Raw genomic sequence first — 14,967 nt, 5'->3', positions numbered from 1 at the left:
AAAATAAAATGTTTTTGAGTGAGACTAATCAAGATATAAAGTAACCAAACATGTTGAAGATTCTTTATTTGAGACTTATTAAGATATATTTGTGAAAAGTATGATGGAAATTCTTTTATCAAAATTTAAATCAAATATACTTTAATTGAAGCTGAAACAAAAACTATATTGTACAAAATCAACCAAAAGGTTTTTTGAGGAAGTCATAAATAGTGTTAAATAATATATGTGCTTTTTATCTCATGGGAAGAAGATAAATCAAAATAAGGGCAAATAAATTTGTGTAGTCATATAAATTTATTTTTCTAAAAGTGAAAATCAATATTTTTTATCTTAACATTATGTTATACACATTAATTGTTTGGATTGAAAATAATGTGTTGATTCCTTAAAATAATGTTCAGGGATTAGTAATGATCATACTCAAAATGTAATTCTTTAAAAGATTATGATATGTAGAGTAAAATGTAACTTATTTATATTATTATGTTGGAAAAAAATTATTTTAATTTTTTTAGAATGAAAATAAAATAAAAGTACTTTATATGGACTAAACCCATACTTACTCATATTAGAAGAATTAAAAATAATGGTTTTAAATTTTAGAGGAAGAAAAGTATAGAATTTTTTTTTATAAAAACTCAATTAAAATTACTTATTTTTCTTGAACGAAAATTATATTTAAATATTAACATATTAATTTTACATCTATTAATTATTTTATTTTATTTAAAATATTAACTCTAACTAATTATTATTTTGCAATTAATTTTTTTATTTCTGCATTAACTAATATAGTACATCATTGTCACTATACATAAAGAGACAAATTTGGTAAATGGTTAAAAGGTGAAATAATCACAGCTCAATCGCATTACTTAAATCAATCTTCAACATATTTGTTGGTCAAGAAGGCTCAAATTGATCACAATAATTAAATAACAGGTGAACAAATTCTTTACTACTATTATAACATGCATAATGAAGTTTGTTGTAATACATGAAGACTTTCACTTTCTAAATTAAATTGTTATAAAATAATAAACAAAAATTGTCAAAATTAAGCCAAACACTGGCCAAAGATGATCCCTTCCTTGGAACTTTTGGAGTGACACAAGATGTAGCTGATACTGGGAATTCTAATTCCTGTACAATGAACACACATAATAAGATCAGAGTTTTCCATGCGTATTATCTCATAACACACTATGTTATGGAAAGGAAAACATGAATTAGTTCTGTTTAAAACAAATGCACAGGTCCATCATAATCAAATTCCAAATGAAAAATTGTGCAGCAATTTCTATTGTAGAATTGTATAAACCATACTATGCAGAAATAAATAAAGGGTAAGTGAAGTCAGAAGAAAGTAGCAACACAATCATGATCCTTATTTATCCAAAAACATAAACGCAGATCCTTCAACCAAATCTGTTTGACAAAATCACAGAAGCTTGAACTAACCTTCTTTTTTTTGGAAGAATCAATCCTCTCTTTTCCAGACTTTTATATCGATCCTTTATAAGGGTGCAGCAGCCCTAGATAACCAAAACAAACAGGAAAATTTACTTGCATGTTCACCAAAACTGAGATACCAAAACAATCAAAATCAGATCAAGAGATCACAAATCGACCTTGAGCTTCCGAATTGATCCAGTAATTTCTTCACTTAATAAAACTTGAACAGGTGCAGGCTCAAACCTGTTATGAAAATAGAATTGGTAAACAACATTCATAAAAGTATAGAACTTTATTTAAGGAACAAGTAAAAGAGAAATTCCACTAAAACTTAACTCTAAATTTTCGTTGTACAAAACTACAAATGTAGTGATAGTGATTTACTAATATGTTGAATAACGGTTAACAACGCAATCATCTACTGAACTGTGGAAGAGAACTAAAGTAAGATATACACAAAAAACACTACTTACTTGTGTTTCCCTATGCGTGGTGGGCGTATCTTTAACATTTCCTGTTTAGCAACTTTTCGCCTAAGATGTTTTTTCTTCTTTTCCTCCTCTTCTTGCTCAATTTCCTGAATAATGTCAGGTATGCTGGAACCAGAAAACAAAATATGCTTAAAAAATCAATTTTTGCAGTGAGACAGGGTGAGAAATGAGAAAGAGTGATAATATTACCTATCAATTTCCTTTGACAATTCCTTTATCTTCTTAGCTTCTGCTTCTTTTTTCAGTTGTTCTTTCCGCCTAGCTCTCTTATTCAACTCAACTTTAGTCACCCTCTTTTTTTTAATAGACCTGCCCAATGATTATTCAAACAAAATGAACATGTCAGACCAGATGTCCATGAATAATTGATTCACAAAATAAAAAGCTCCACACTATTATTAGGTGCAAATATACTGTGTATGTATAATACAGTATTAAAAAATGAAGATTGTGAAGAAACCAGTAACATTTAGACAATGCATACCAAAAATGGCAATGTGATATAAGTAATATATTATGCATCAAAGAAACTTAATAAACATTAGCAAGAGAAATTACTGAGTACATGTTAAGGACCACCATGGCAAAATTATAAGATCAGAAATAGACAGACACTTAAAGACAGTAATTATTATGCAGAACGTCTAACTCCAATTAATCACAAAAGAATAAGTAGAAGATAAAGAGAAAAAATAATGTAGTTCATAAAAGAAAATGACTAGACGAATAATGTATATTGCCAAAAATAATAATATGGAGAAAAATATAATGTTGAACAAAAACAGTATTTAAACAAAGTCAGTCCAATTAATTATAATTTATGATACTAACTTTTTCTCAGATGCAGCATCTTCATTGTCATCCTCATTTTCAAGATTACTATCATCATCGTCACTCCCATCGTCCACATCAAGAAAATACATCTGACAAATAAACGTAAATTGTTAGCAAAGCAGTACCAATCACAGAAGCAACACAAATTAAAGTACCTCTGTAAAGCATAATAAATGTAGCAAACATTTTTAACTCCAATAATTATATAAATGAAGATGATGAGACTCACATCTTCTTCAGCAATAGCTTCTCCAGGAACAGTTAATGGCACAGGTTCAGGGCCCAATTCCTTTTTGTAGACTTTTTGCATTTCTTCTGCAACAGCAGAAGCTAATGTATCCTGGTTTAACAGGAAAAAATTTAAAATTGTCAATCAAATTCATGACAAAAATAGGAATCAAAATAGCAGGGGAAAGTGTCGTTTATTCTGAAACTACCTGGTGACTTTCAAAGGAGGGATTGAAAGAGCAGCCTGGAGGATCAACCTCTACTGCTGGAATGAGAGTAGGCTTTGATACCTGTAAAGAAGGTAGCCATCATATTATGAACTAGAGCACTGAAAGTATAGGAAAGATAGAATGAAATATGAAATCCACAGATTAGAATCAGCACTGAAAATATACCTTTTTCACTTGCTTGTTATCCTCACCTGCATGATGATATCAGATAAAACCGTGTTTAACAACCATAATTATCACAAAAAGTAACCAAAACATTGAATGATAAACATAGAAGGTACCTTTATCATTCCATAGATCAAACATGGTAGAATCATCCTGAACAATGTTAGAAACAAGAAATATCAATAAAACAAATTCTACATAGGGTTTGAGACAGAAAGCAAAAAATAAATAAATAAATAACTCCTCCTTTATGTCTACACAGATTTGCTTAGCCAACTCCTCCTACTACTACTACGTCCTTTCTGCATTAATGTACAACATACTGACCTTATTATCATCTTGATTGACCACTTTCACATTAGGCACAGTTTTTCGGTTTTTAGAACACTTTTTCAGAATAGAAGATGGGACTGGCTTAACAAACTGGTTTTTCTGTAGCAGACTATCACAGTGCAGCACTCTCTCCCTGTGCTTCTCGATCTTCTTCTTCACCGCAAGATCTATAAGTTTAATCATATCATTAAATGAGACAAACCCAATGTATCCAGCGATGAACAAGAACTATAAGCTGTAAACCCATTCTGATGAAAAAATACAGTTTTTTTCATAACAAACACCTAAGCAGAAGCACTATAAACATAAATCCTCATTACATAAATATGGTAGTATGTATGGTTTTATATTTCTTTTTTAAGATGAAATTACTAAGAAATATGTCAAATGTATACTTTTAGATTTAGATTTAGAAACCACATGTATCCTCCGGAGAATGTCATCCTCTTCAAGTTAATAGAACAATCCACGCTAATTAACACATGGTCAGTGAGTGAGCCAACGTTATACTTCAAATTAAAATGAAAATTCTACCAATAAATTATGTCAAGCTATTTCACCTTTAAGTTGGTATACTATAATGAAACCTCAGTTTCCAACAAAATTGAAAGAAAAAAAATCATATGAAAAATTCTTATTCAAATCATGGTAAAACGTTGATAATTATAATCGTTAATTTTCCAAAAAAAAATTCTGTAATTTAAACGTGACCACTCATATCAAAACTGACAATAAAAATGACAATTTTCAGATGCAGGCAACATGTACTATAAAAAAAAAAAAAAAACACCCAGAAAAGAGAAAGCGAGAAAGAAATTAAGAAATTACCTTTGGACTTGTCTTCGTAAAAGATGGAATTACTGGAAAGGGCTTGAAGAGAGCCACCAGAAAGAGCGTCCTTCGTTGATTTCTCGAAGAAATCTTCTATCTCTTCGGTGCTGATGTTGGCCCTCCACGCCTTCTTTCCCTTCCTTGACCCTTTTGCTTTCTTCCCCATTCTCAACTCTGAAACGCAATGGCTTCACTTCACTTCAAGTTTTGCTGGTGAATTTCAAAGACCAGGGTTTTCGGAAAAAAATCAGGAATTCACGATCCTGCCTGTGGCGGCAGAACACAACGAGGTTTATGTCGTTAACTTGGTTTGCAAGGGCTAGCCATGGTATCGGGCTCTCTAATTCAGGCCTATAAATAATGGTAGCCCAATATGATAAACTTATCTTTCTCTCACTTAATTTATCACTCCTTAATAATAATAATAATAATAATAATAATAATAATAATAGATTAAAATATTCTTTTACTTTTTAATTTCTATAAAATATTTATTTAAATTCACCTAAAAAATCTAAATATTCAAATAAATTATAAAAAAATTAAACTTCAAACAGATTTGATTAAATCATTATAAAAAATTAAAATATTAAATTGAATCAAATGAGGAATTTAATTGATTTTTTTATGAGAATTATAAAACTAAAATAGGATTTTAACAATAATAATATAACCATAAAAAATTAAATATATATATATATATATATATATATATGAATTAATAGGGTAAGTATATAAATAAATAAATTATAACCTATGAGAAAAGATGAATTCAATCATATCTTGGAAAAAATATTATGCAATCTCTTCAAACCATGAATGACATTTAGCTTTATCACCATAAGAAAAATCATTTATTTTCCTCCAAAATACCACTTTCATATCCTTTTTATAAATATTATTATTTGTTTAATCATTCTTAGGTTTATAAAACTTACAATTATCTTATCTAACCTGATATCTAATCTTATCTTGCCATTTATAATAACTAACCTTGTATCATATCATTGTTCTATAACGACTAAACTTTTTTTTTAGTGTGTGGTTGATGGATGTATTTTTATTGTGAAAAAAAAAAAATGAAAACGACATAAAATGAACTTCATGAATATGGCAAACTAATATTTTAGTGTATGCATTGGTTATAATATTCTTATTTTAAATAGCAGAAATCTACAACCAAGAAAAGTATTGTGAACAGATCAAATATATTTTATACTTATGATAAATAATTTATACTGTGATATATCATTTTAACCATTGATAATTAAAAAAAAATATTGAAAGTGATATATTATTTTTAACAATTGATATTTAAAAAAAAATATTGAAAGAGAGAGATTATTTTTAAGTATTGATATTTAAAAAGAAATATTGAAACTTGTAGATTATTTTTAACTATTAACACGGATTGTATTATGATAAAAACAAGAAAAGTATTATGAACAGATAAAATATATTCTATATTTATAATAAATAATTTATACTGTAATATATTATTTTTAAATAATTTTATTTAAAAGAATATTGAAAGTGATAGACTATTTTTAACTATTGATATTTAAAAGAATATTGAAACTTGTAGATTATTTTTAACTATTGATATTTAAAAAAGTATTGAAATATAATTAAAAGATAAAGATGAAATAAATATATTCAAATACTAAAGTTGTGAGAAAAATATTTGAAAAATAGTTTCTAAATAATCATTTTAATTTTCACCTGTAGACGACAATTTAATTAGGGATAGCGGGATCAACGAAAATTCAAGCACGTCAATTCGCATAGTTTTAATTTGTATTAGTATGTAATTTGCGTGAGGTTGGAATAAGGTGGGATGGATTAACTTGCGACCCTTATAAAAAAATGTATTTGTGTATGTTGGTTATTTTCTTTTTGAATTTTTGTATGAATGTTACAAATTCTTGTATGAGGAGAAAAGACTAATGTTATATGTCTCTGAATGTGCTAAAATTTCAAGAATTCATCATGCAAGTCAAATTATGGATATGGATACGATAAAAATGTTAGATTATCAATTTATATTTTAGCTTTCCAAAGTCTTTACTTAATTTTGATGAAGATGTCAAAGTTCCCCAATTTGTAGCAAATCCAAAGCTTTATAACAAAAAAAATGAATCGACTCACGTGGCAGGACCTATGCAGAGTGGGTCAGACTATTAAGCTCGCATTTTGTATGCCAAGTACGGGACATGCCTAAATGGGTCAAACTGACCTACATTGCCACCCATAATTGTTGAGGTGCCTTAGGTGTAATAACCTCAAACAATTGCACAACCTCGATGAAGACGATATTTAAGAAAAAAAAATTGTTTATAAGAAAAATAATAACACGATTAACACATATGACAATTACAATTTTAGGGCAACTACCTCAAAATGATTTTCAACTATACCGAGACCAATAACAGTTATCCTAGCCTCTATCTAGTGTTCTTGTAATTCCCCTAAATGAGTTCATATATTATAGTATTCACGAAACAGAGGCAAAGAGAATGAGAGTGAGAATGGAAGAAAATGAAAAACAAAATGGTTGAAATTAGGAAAATTAAGTGTCAACACCCAATTTCATCTAGGTGAATAAAATTATTTTCGAAAAAAATCAAGTGTAGCGTCCCAATTAATTAATGAGCGTAATTAAAGAAAACGTCACACAATTATAATATAGCAACGCAGTCCTAGAGTTTGAACATAATGCCTTACAACCAAGGCACACCACGGTGTCACCAAAAATAAAGGAACATGATAAACATTCTGTTGGAACCATAAAGAAATGTAAAGACTGACAAGTACATAGGCCGTAGCCCTAAAGATATCCCAAGAAAACTCAGTTGCAGAGTCGTCTCTCCCCTGATGACCACGATTATCCCTCGCATCTGCTCCCATCAATAAATTGATGATCATCACAAAGATAGAAACACAACATACAAAGCAACCAACAAGAAAGGGTAAGCTAAAGCCGACAATGTTTTTATCATACAATCAAATATACTTTCACCATCCAATATACATACACCATCCAAGCATGTTATGACTCTTCAATCAATACACTAAGACCTCGACTCGACTCATCTGGATACATATAGCCTGATCAGATTCAGTGGATACTTGCACTTGTGGTGGATACCTCTGCTCACCCCCGAGCTATGTGTTACAAGTGTTATAATGAATCAATTTTCCCTCACCACAAGGTTAACCCTTAATGAATTTCGGGCCTCCTGCTACTCTCACCACAGGAGTCAGTCCGCTCTAAGTGAGACTAACTGACCCCTTAGACACTGGCGGAACTTGGACTAAAAATGTAGGGGGGCCAAATTAGATTTGTTATATATAATATTTCTTTAGAAGAAAAACTCTTCATTTTTTCTCTTCATTTCCTCTCCTTAAAACAAACACACATAATAGTAGAATTCAAAAAAATATTACTATCATTCGCTATTATATCATTATACCAAACCATGAATACCATTTTAGATAAGTCATTCGTATCTCATCAATTTGATTTCTGAGAACTTTAGAGATTTGTTTTTTATTGTCTTAAATTCTTGGTTCTTATTAAATTTCTCAAGTTTAGTTAACGTAAATGCATTTTTTTCATCTTTATTAAAACCTTCCTCTTTGAAAAAAAGGAATCAATTTACTTTTTATCATAATCTTTAATATAAATTTATCACCACTTGCATATTTAGAAAAAATAAAATTTATATTCACAAATCACAATTATCACAATGCAAAACATAACAAAACTCATATTACTTTAATTAAATAAGCAATATTGTATAAATTCAAAACTTAAAAAAAAATTACCATAGGTAGCGATACATAAATCATAATAAGATACTAACCTTGATCTGTGAGAGATCATGCAAGAATTTGTATTTATCTCTCTTCACACACTTTCATGATAATTTACATGGTAGAAAGATTTTATAATCAGAAAAAAAAAACCTAATCTCTTTTATAAATTAATGTCTCTATTAACAAATTTTATTTATCTTTTATTATAATTTTCCATAATATAATCTTAATATAAATAATATATAATATAATTTTAAAAAATATATAAATATATGTAAAAAAAATTCAAAAAAAAAGGGAGTCGTGGCTCCCCCTTATCATTACCTAGTTCCGCCAATGCCCTTAGAGTGTCAGAATGCAACCTTACCTTGAATCCTTACCAGACCATATAGATGGGGCACCACCATGGACACCCACTAACAGGGGCCATGGAATTACGTCCCGACCACTGAAGCGCGACCCCGAAGATCTCACCTAGAGATCCCAAGGAATTACGCACTGACACAGACCAAGAATATCCAAACAGCCAACTAACATTTCTCATACAACATATATATAAAGTATCAACCTTTATAGCCAATTCCTTTTGTGTTCTAGACCAAACCCATTCCAATTCCTCAAAATCCATACTTATATACAGTTATATCAATTCCCCTCATCATCGTGCCATTTTCATAACCAATCATTCCATATTCATCACATGCCAAGAGTCATTCAAGTTCACCACTCATAACTCATACACCCTCTCACACATGCATAATCCTTTCCCTCATACCATCATAAAATAAACAAATTTAATGTAAGCCATACGTTCAAGAATAGAGAAATTGTCAAACCAACATGCAGTCTCGCCCAGCTCGTCGCTCAGGCTGAAAGGCCTCGCCCAGGCCAGAACGACTCTCGCTCAGGCGAGCTCCCTTCGCCTAGGCGAGAGCTCGACACACAAAACAGGGGCCCTTCGCGTATTCTCGCTTAGGCGAGACTTCCCTCGCCTGAGCGAGACGTTCGCTCGCTCAAAACCTGAGCGGGTTGCCTGAGCGACCCTTCACGCAAAAAGTTTGGGCGAACCTCTACTCATCTCGCCTAGGCGAGATGGACTCGCTTGGACGAGATTATCAGACCTCGCCGCTGTTTCCCTGCGATAACCACTCAAACCAAACCAAAACCACACACTAGAACCAACCAAACATCCAGAACATCATATCAACCACAAGTTCATAGCACAAGAGCGAAAACAGCCGTAAAACGCATTACACGAGTGGGTTCTAGCTTCCCTTACCTGGAAATGGGTTAAAAGGGCTTTGGCAGGCAAGCGTGGAGAACACAGCAGCTCGAGGAACGAACGGAGAAGCTGAAAGGATGAAGAAATAGAAACACGAGATGGGTTACTTGGAAACCCTAACTGGAAAATGCGAAAAGGAACAATGGAGACTAGTATGGGCTAGCAACAGTACTTACATGGAGTAGAAATCGGCTTTGGGCTAGCTTGAAGATGGCAGAAACCTAAACCCTAGTAGAGCCTTCCGTGAGAGGGAAAAGAGAGGTGACGACTGGATCTGTGAGAGAGTGAGAGTGGAAACATTAAGGCAACTTTCGGAGCAGCTATATCCTTTGGGCCAGTTCTTTGGCCCATCAGATTTAGGGCAGCCCTTTTATTAAAGGGTTATAAAGAATAGGGCCTTACATCAAGCATGTGTTTTTAATTAATGGTAAATAAAAAAGTAAATATTTTTTTTCTTTACAGTTCTTTTAACCTTTAATTTTAGAATTAAAAATTAATTAAAACAAAAAGGAAGAAAAAAAGCAATGAAAATTAAAATAAAAAAGGATAGTCTATTAAGGGTGTAAGTTTTAAAATACGGGGACCAAGTCAAGTAGAAGTGCAAGGTCAAAAGGATAACGATAGTTTGACATCCTTTCTCTTACTCACTTTTGACATTGTCTATGTGTCACCGATTATAAACAATTCAAATATTTTTTCCTTCACACACTTATGCCACTTTTGGGTGGGAAAGTTGAAAAGTAACATTTCATTGATTCATTTTGGCAGCTGAATGAAAAGGTGAAACTTTGTTGGTTCATTTTGGCAGCCAAATGAAAAGGTGAAATCTTGGGCATGGAGATCTGATAAGAACCAACACAAAAGAAGAGCTTGTGGTGGTCGTTGCATGGGGGTTTGAGTTGGAAAAGTTTCATCTTGGTTACTTGTTGGTTTAGAGAAACCAATTTGGAAGAGCGACAAAGCTTCGTGAAGAACAAAATCCTTGGTTTCAAAAATAATCGTCGGCCTTGTGGTGGTAGTGGTTGGATTTGTGGTGGGTGGGTTGTACATTGTCGTTGACCTATCGTTGGTGATGTGATCTGATTTTCTTGTGTCCGTGGTGTGGATTACAAAAATGGGCGAAAAGAACTTTAAATTTGGCAATTGTATTTGGTTAATTGATTATGGATTTCTTGTCTATAAATTTTTAAATGTTATGAATTTGGTTATGTGCAGTTGTATGAATAAGTATATGTTCGTTTATATGCAGGTGTATTATGATAAAACCAAAGTTAGTGTAACAAACAATACTTGTTCAAAATGTGTGTGGTAGGTCCCTACTTGTTAAAGTTGTAGTCCCCATTTAGGCATGACAACAACAAGTAGTATTTTATTTTTGGTGATTAATATATATAACTATAAAATATTGTTGTGTTTACAAAATTATTTTGAGTAAAAACAATAAGAAGTAATATGTTATGATAAATGTTTGATTTTGCTATCCACATACTGAAGTTGGAAGAGTACAATTTTCCATTGCTCCCCAATTTCGCATAAAAGTGTGTAACTACATTTGTGGACAACGTCGTTTTAAAGGCAAAGTTAATGACATTGTTGTGTACTAAATGAAGTTTGAACTTCCCACTTATTTTGGCTTTGTTTTCCACTTGACTGACTTCAACTAAATAACATTTTTTAGCAAAGACGTCCATTCAAACTTAGTAACATACATAGTTCATACGCTAATTATGTGATCAAAATATTAAATGTGATGTGTAGACAAAATTGAAAACAAAAAGTGAAATTCATATATTTTGATCACCAAATGATGCATTTGAGTCATTATCAATAACTAAATAGTACATTGGATTTAATCTTTACAAAAAAAAAAAATCACACCAACTGCTACAAACACATGTAGGGAGCCATGGGGAAATAAGTGGAGAGTTGCTTTGGAGTTTTTACACAGTTTGTTGACAACTTTGAAATTATGACATAACATGTTCTATGTACCTAAAATGTACCACACAAATTACGTAGGAGTCATTACGATAAAAAGAATAGTGGATTGGATTCAATCTTTATGAAGAAAAATCTCATACCAACTGTCACAAACACATGTGGGGAGCCATGTGAAAATAAGTGGGAGTTGCGTTCCAGTTTTGGAAATAATTATGGACATGTTGAAAATTAACACACTCCATCTTTTATATACCTAAAATTGACCATACACATTGTTATGACTTTGGCAAATGTACCAAGTCGCGCAAGTAGTAACCGGTAAGACTGGGATATCGTTTCCCAAGAGACTCGTGTATACTAATTAATTGCGTAATTAGTGACTAATTTAAACTAATGAATAAATCCATATTTTGAGTTTTAATGTATGAAATTAAACTTTGCATAAATAATTAAAATTGAACTTTGGAAGTTAAAGACACTTAGTGAATGGAAAAGATTAGAAATGATATGACTTGATATTGCCGGGGTTAGAATTCACCAACTATGCTCTCATGCAACTACAATTTAACATCCTCTTCATTAATATGCTAATGACAACCCACAATATTACTCAAACCCTAATTCCTTAATAGATTGAGCCTAAATTTCCTTATTAAAAACCAATTCCTTGAACTCTTAATAAGTAAATTTGCTTTATGCACAAAGGTTTAAGACAACCAATGGGTCAATCCCCATTCCTAGGTACAAGCTCCATTGAGTTTTCTTATTCCGAATCTAGGTTTCAAAAGATATTTCCACACCCAATGAACCAAAAATCATGCAAGAGATGGCTAAATCAATGCAAGCTTTAAGTGAAGAAATAAGAAGACTAGCAATTAATGAAAGAGTCATATATATAATCAAAACAATTGCATTTACACAAGAGTTTCGTGGCTACATCTAACCCCAACAAAAATGGGTTTAGCTCTCCATTGCCATGGAGAGCTCAAGCTTAAAAATGGAAGAGATGGAAGAGAAAGAGATACAAAGAGGAAGATGGAGCTGTTCCCACAAGCCCTAGCACTCCTCCAAGCTCTCCAAATGTGTTCTCCGTGCCTCCAAAATGCCAAAGATCCGTTTCCCCTCGCGAAAACAGAAGAAAAAGAGCCAACTTGCCACATCAGCGAAAACGTGCGCCTGGCGGAAGGGTCTCACCGCCAGGCGCTAGCCATCAAACAGGGGCAAACTTCTCATCTACTGCTCGGCGGTGGCCAGGTGCCGCCAGGCGGTGAGCAGCAGTGGCGCCTGGCTGGCGCTTGTCTGGCGCCTGGCGCTGGCGTCCTGTTGCGCCTGGCGCTGTCTCTATGTCGTCGGGCGCTTCCTGTTGATATTTTTGCTCTTCTCCTTGCTATTCTGGGTCACTCATTTATCTGGACTTTTGGAGCAAAGCTTCCAATCTACAAAAAGGACACAAAAAATGGGGATTAATGGTATATTTAGATCAATGTAACCCACAATGTATTTATTTACAAAAGTAAGGTAAAATTGAGGATTAAGTAAGTTAAAAGCTTTGGAAGAGATGATTTTGCTAATGAAATATAACTTAGATAATGGTAATAATTAACATTATCACACATTACATTTCAGTTATTATAAACAACAAAATAGTACATTAGATTTAGTTTTAACTAAAAAAATACCACACCAATTACCACAAACACATGTGGGGAGCCATATAGAAATAAGTAAGGAGTTGCTTTGAAGTTTTTGTATAATTTTTCAACAACTTTGAAATTATGACACATGTTCTATGTACCTAAAATGCACCACACAAACTACATAGGAGTCATTACGAAGAAGAGAATGGTGCATTGAATTTTATCTTTACGAAAAAAAAATTCACATCAGCTGCCACAAACACATGTGGGTAGCCATGTGAAAATAAATGGGGAGTTGCATTGGGGTTTTAGAACAAATTTTGGACATGTTGAAAATTAACACACCTCATCTTTTATGTACCTAAAATTGACCATACACATTACATTTAAGTCATTATAAACAACACAATGGTACATTAGATTTAGTTTTTACTAAAAAAATACCACACCAACTGTCACAAATACATGTAGGGAGTCGTCTGGAAATAAGTGGGGAGTTGCATTGGAGTTTTTGTATAGTTTTTCGACATGTTTGAAATTATGACACAGTATGTTGTATGTTTTAAATTAATACCACATTTAACATGCATACAAATATGAAATACAACATCCATTTACAATGCATTGTGCAGCAAAATATATTTTCAACAACATTTCTTCTTCCTATACATTTGCCATTTACAATTCCTACCATAAATACAATTAATTTCAACTTCCAATTATATGTTCTATAGCCTACACTTGTTTTGCCCTCAAACTTCACCTTTATTGTTAGTCGTTTTCATCAAAGTTGAATTGTAACATAAAATAATCATTAAATTTGCCTTTAACATTCATTACAATAAATGAACTGGTTTTTGCTATCATAATTAAGTGGGGAGCACAGTGTAATTAAACGGGAAATTGTGTTAGACTTTTTCAACAAATTTTGAACTTTACAAACCAGAGTTTTTCATAATACAACTACACATTAAACAACATACAACTAATTGTACGGTTGTACATTAACAATTTCCTACATGGACAACAATTTGACAAATATAATCACAACTGAATCAAACAAAATGTAAATGCATTACTATTTTATACAAAAATATGGTTAATAGATAAGTCTTTTAGTCATACAACAACCCTAACAATTACTACCAATCTGTACATGTTCTGAACTTTACAACAATCATAAATCTATCAAACTATTTTCGATCCCTTCTCTTCCTTCCCATATCCAACAAACAGATTTCTTATTGCACGACTCTTGAACTGCATTCAAGTTTTTCCTTCTTACATTCATACATATTGCTATATTGTCATGTTCCCATAATGAGTAAGACCTGCAAATAAAAAGATAATTATGTATTATCATTATTGGAAATTGAAGATGTTTGTTAATATATTTAGTAACAAAAATGACCACAAAAGTGTATGAACTTCTAGTGATTAAATTTAAAATTGGACCATATTGATTACATTGAAGTGATTATGAACAAAAAAATAATGGATTGGATTCAATCTTTTTGACAAAAAAGTGTCATACTAGCTCTGACACACATGTGGGGAGTTATGTGCAAATAAATGAGGAGTTGCTTTGGAGTTTTTGTACATGCTTACAACAATGTTAAATTTACACACACCATAATTTGTGTACATAAAGTGGACCATAACAGACACAACACAACACATTTATAATCCCACAACAATAAAAGGGAAAACACCCATAA

At 31.9% G+C, this 14,967-nt stretch overlaps 1 protein-coding gene across 1 annotated transcript; it reads right to left on the bottom strand.

Annotated features, from left to right (window-relative positions):
* Positions 1 to 939: 939 nt before the first annotated feature.
* On the bottom strand, positions 940 to 4,933 carry LOC114193261 (Nop53 protein). The gene is made up of 12 exons (XM_028082990.2): positions 4,568 to 4,933; positions 3,734 to 3,906; positions 3,523 to 3,559; positions 3,407 to 3,432; positions 3,221 to 3,301; positions 3,013 to 3,123; positions 2,781 to 2,872; positions 2,139 to 2,258; positions 1,932 to 2,054; positions 1,635 to 1,701; positions 1,465 to 1,538; positions 940 to 1,146 (listed from the first exon to the last, which is right to left on the bottom strand). The coding sequence occupies exons 1-12, from the start codon at positions 4,734 to 4,736 to the stop codon at positions 1,140 to 1,142; spliced, it is 1,080 nt and encodes a 359-aa protein (XP_027938791.1). The 5' UTR covers positions 4,737 to 4,933; the 3' UTR covers positions 940 to 1,139.
* Positions 4,934 to 14,967: the final 10,034 nt, after the last annotated feature.

The sequence above is a fragment of the Vigna unguiculata genome, chromosome 8, assembly GCF_037176805.1.
Source record: "Vigna unguiculata cultivar grain cowpea cultivar isolate G323 ecotype 2 chromosome 8, ASM3717680v1, whole genome shotgun sequence".
Classification (NCBI taxonomy): Eukaryota; Viridiplantae; Streptophyta; class Magnoliopsida; order Fabales; family Fabaceae; genus Vigna; species Vigna unguiculata.
Note: the sequence above shows the minus strand (reverse complement) of the source record. Positions and strands in the feature narration are given on the sequence as shown.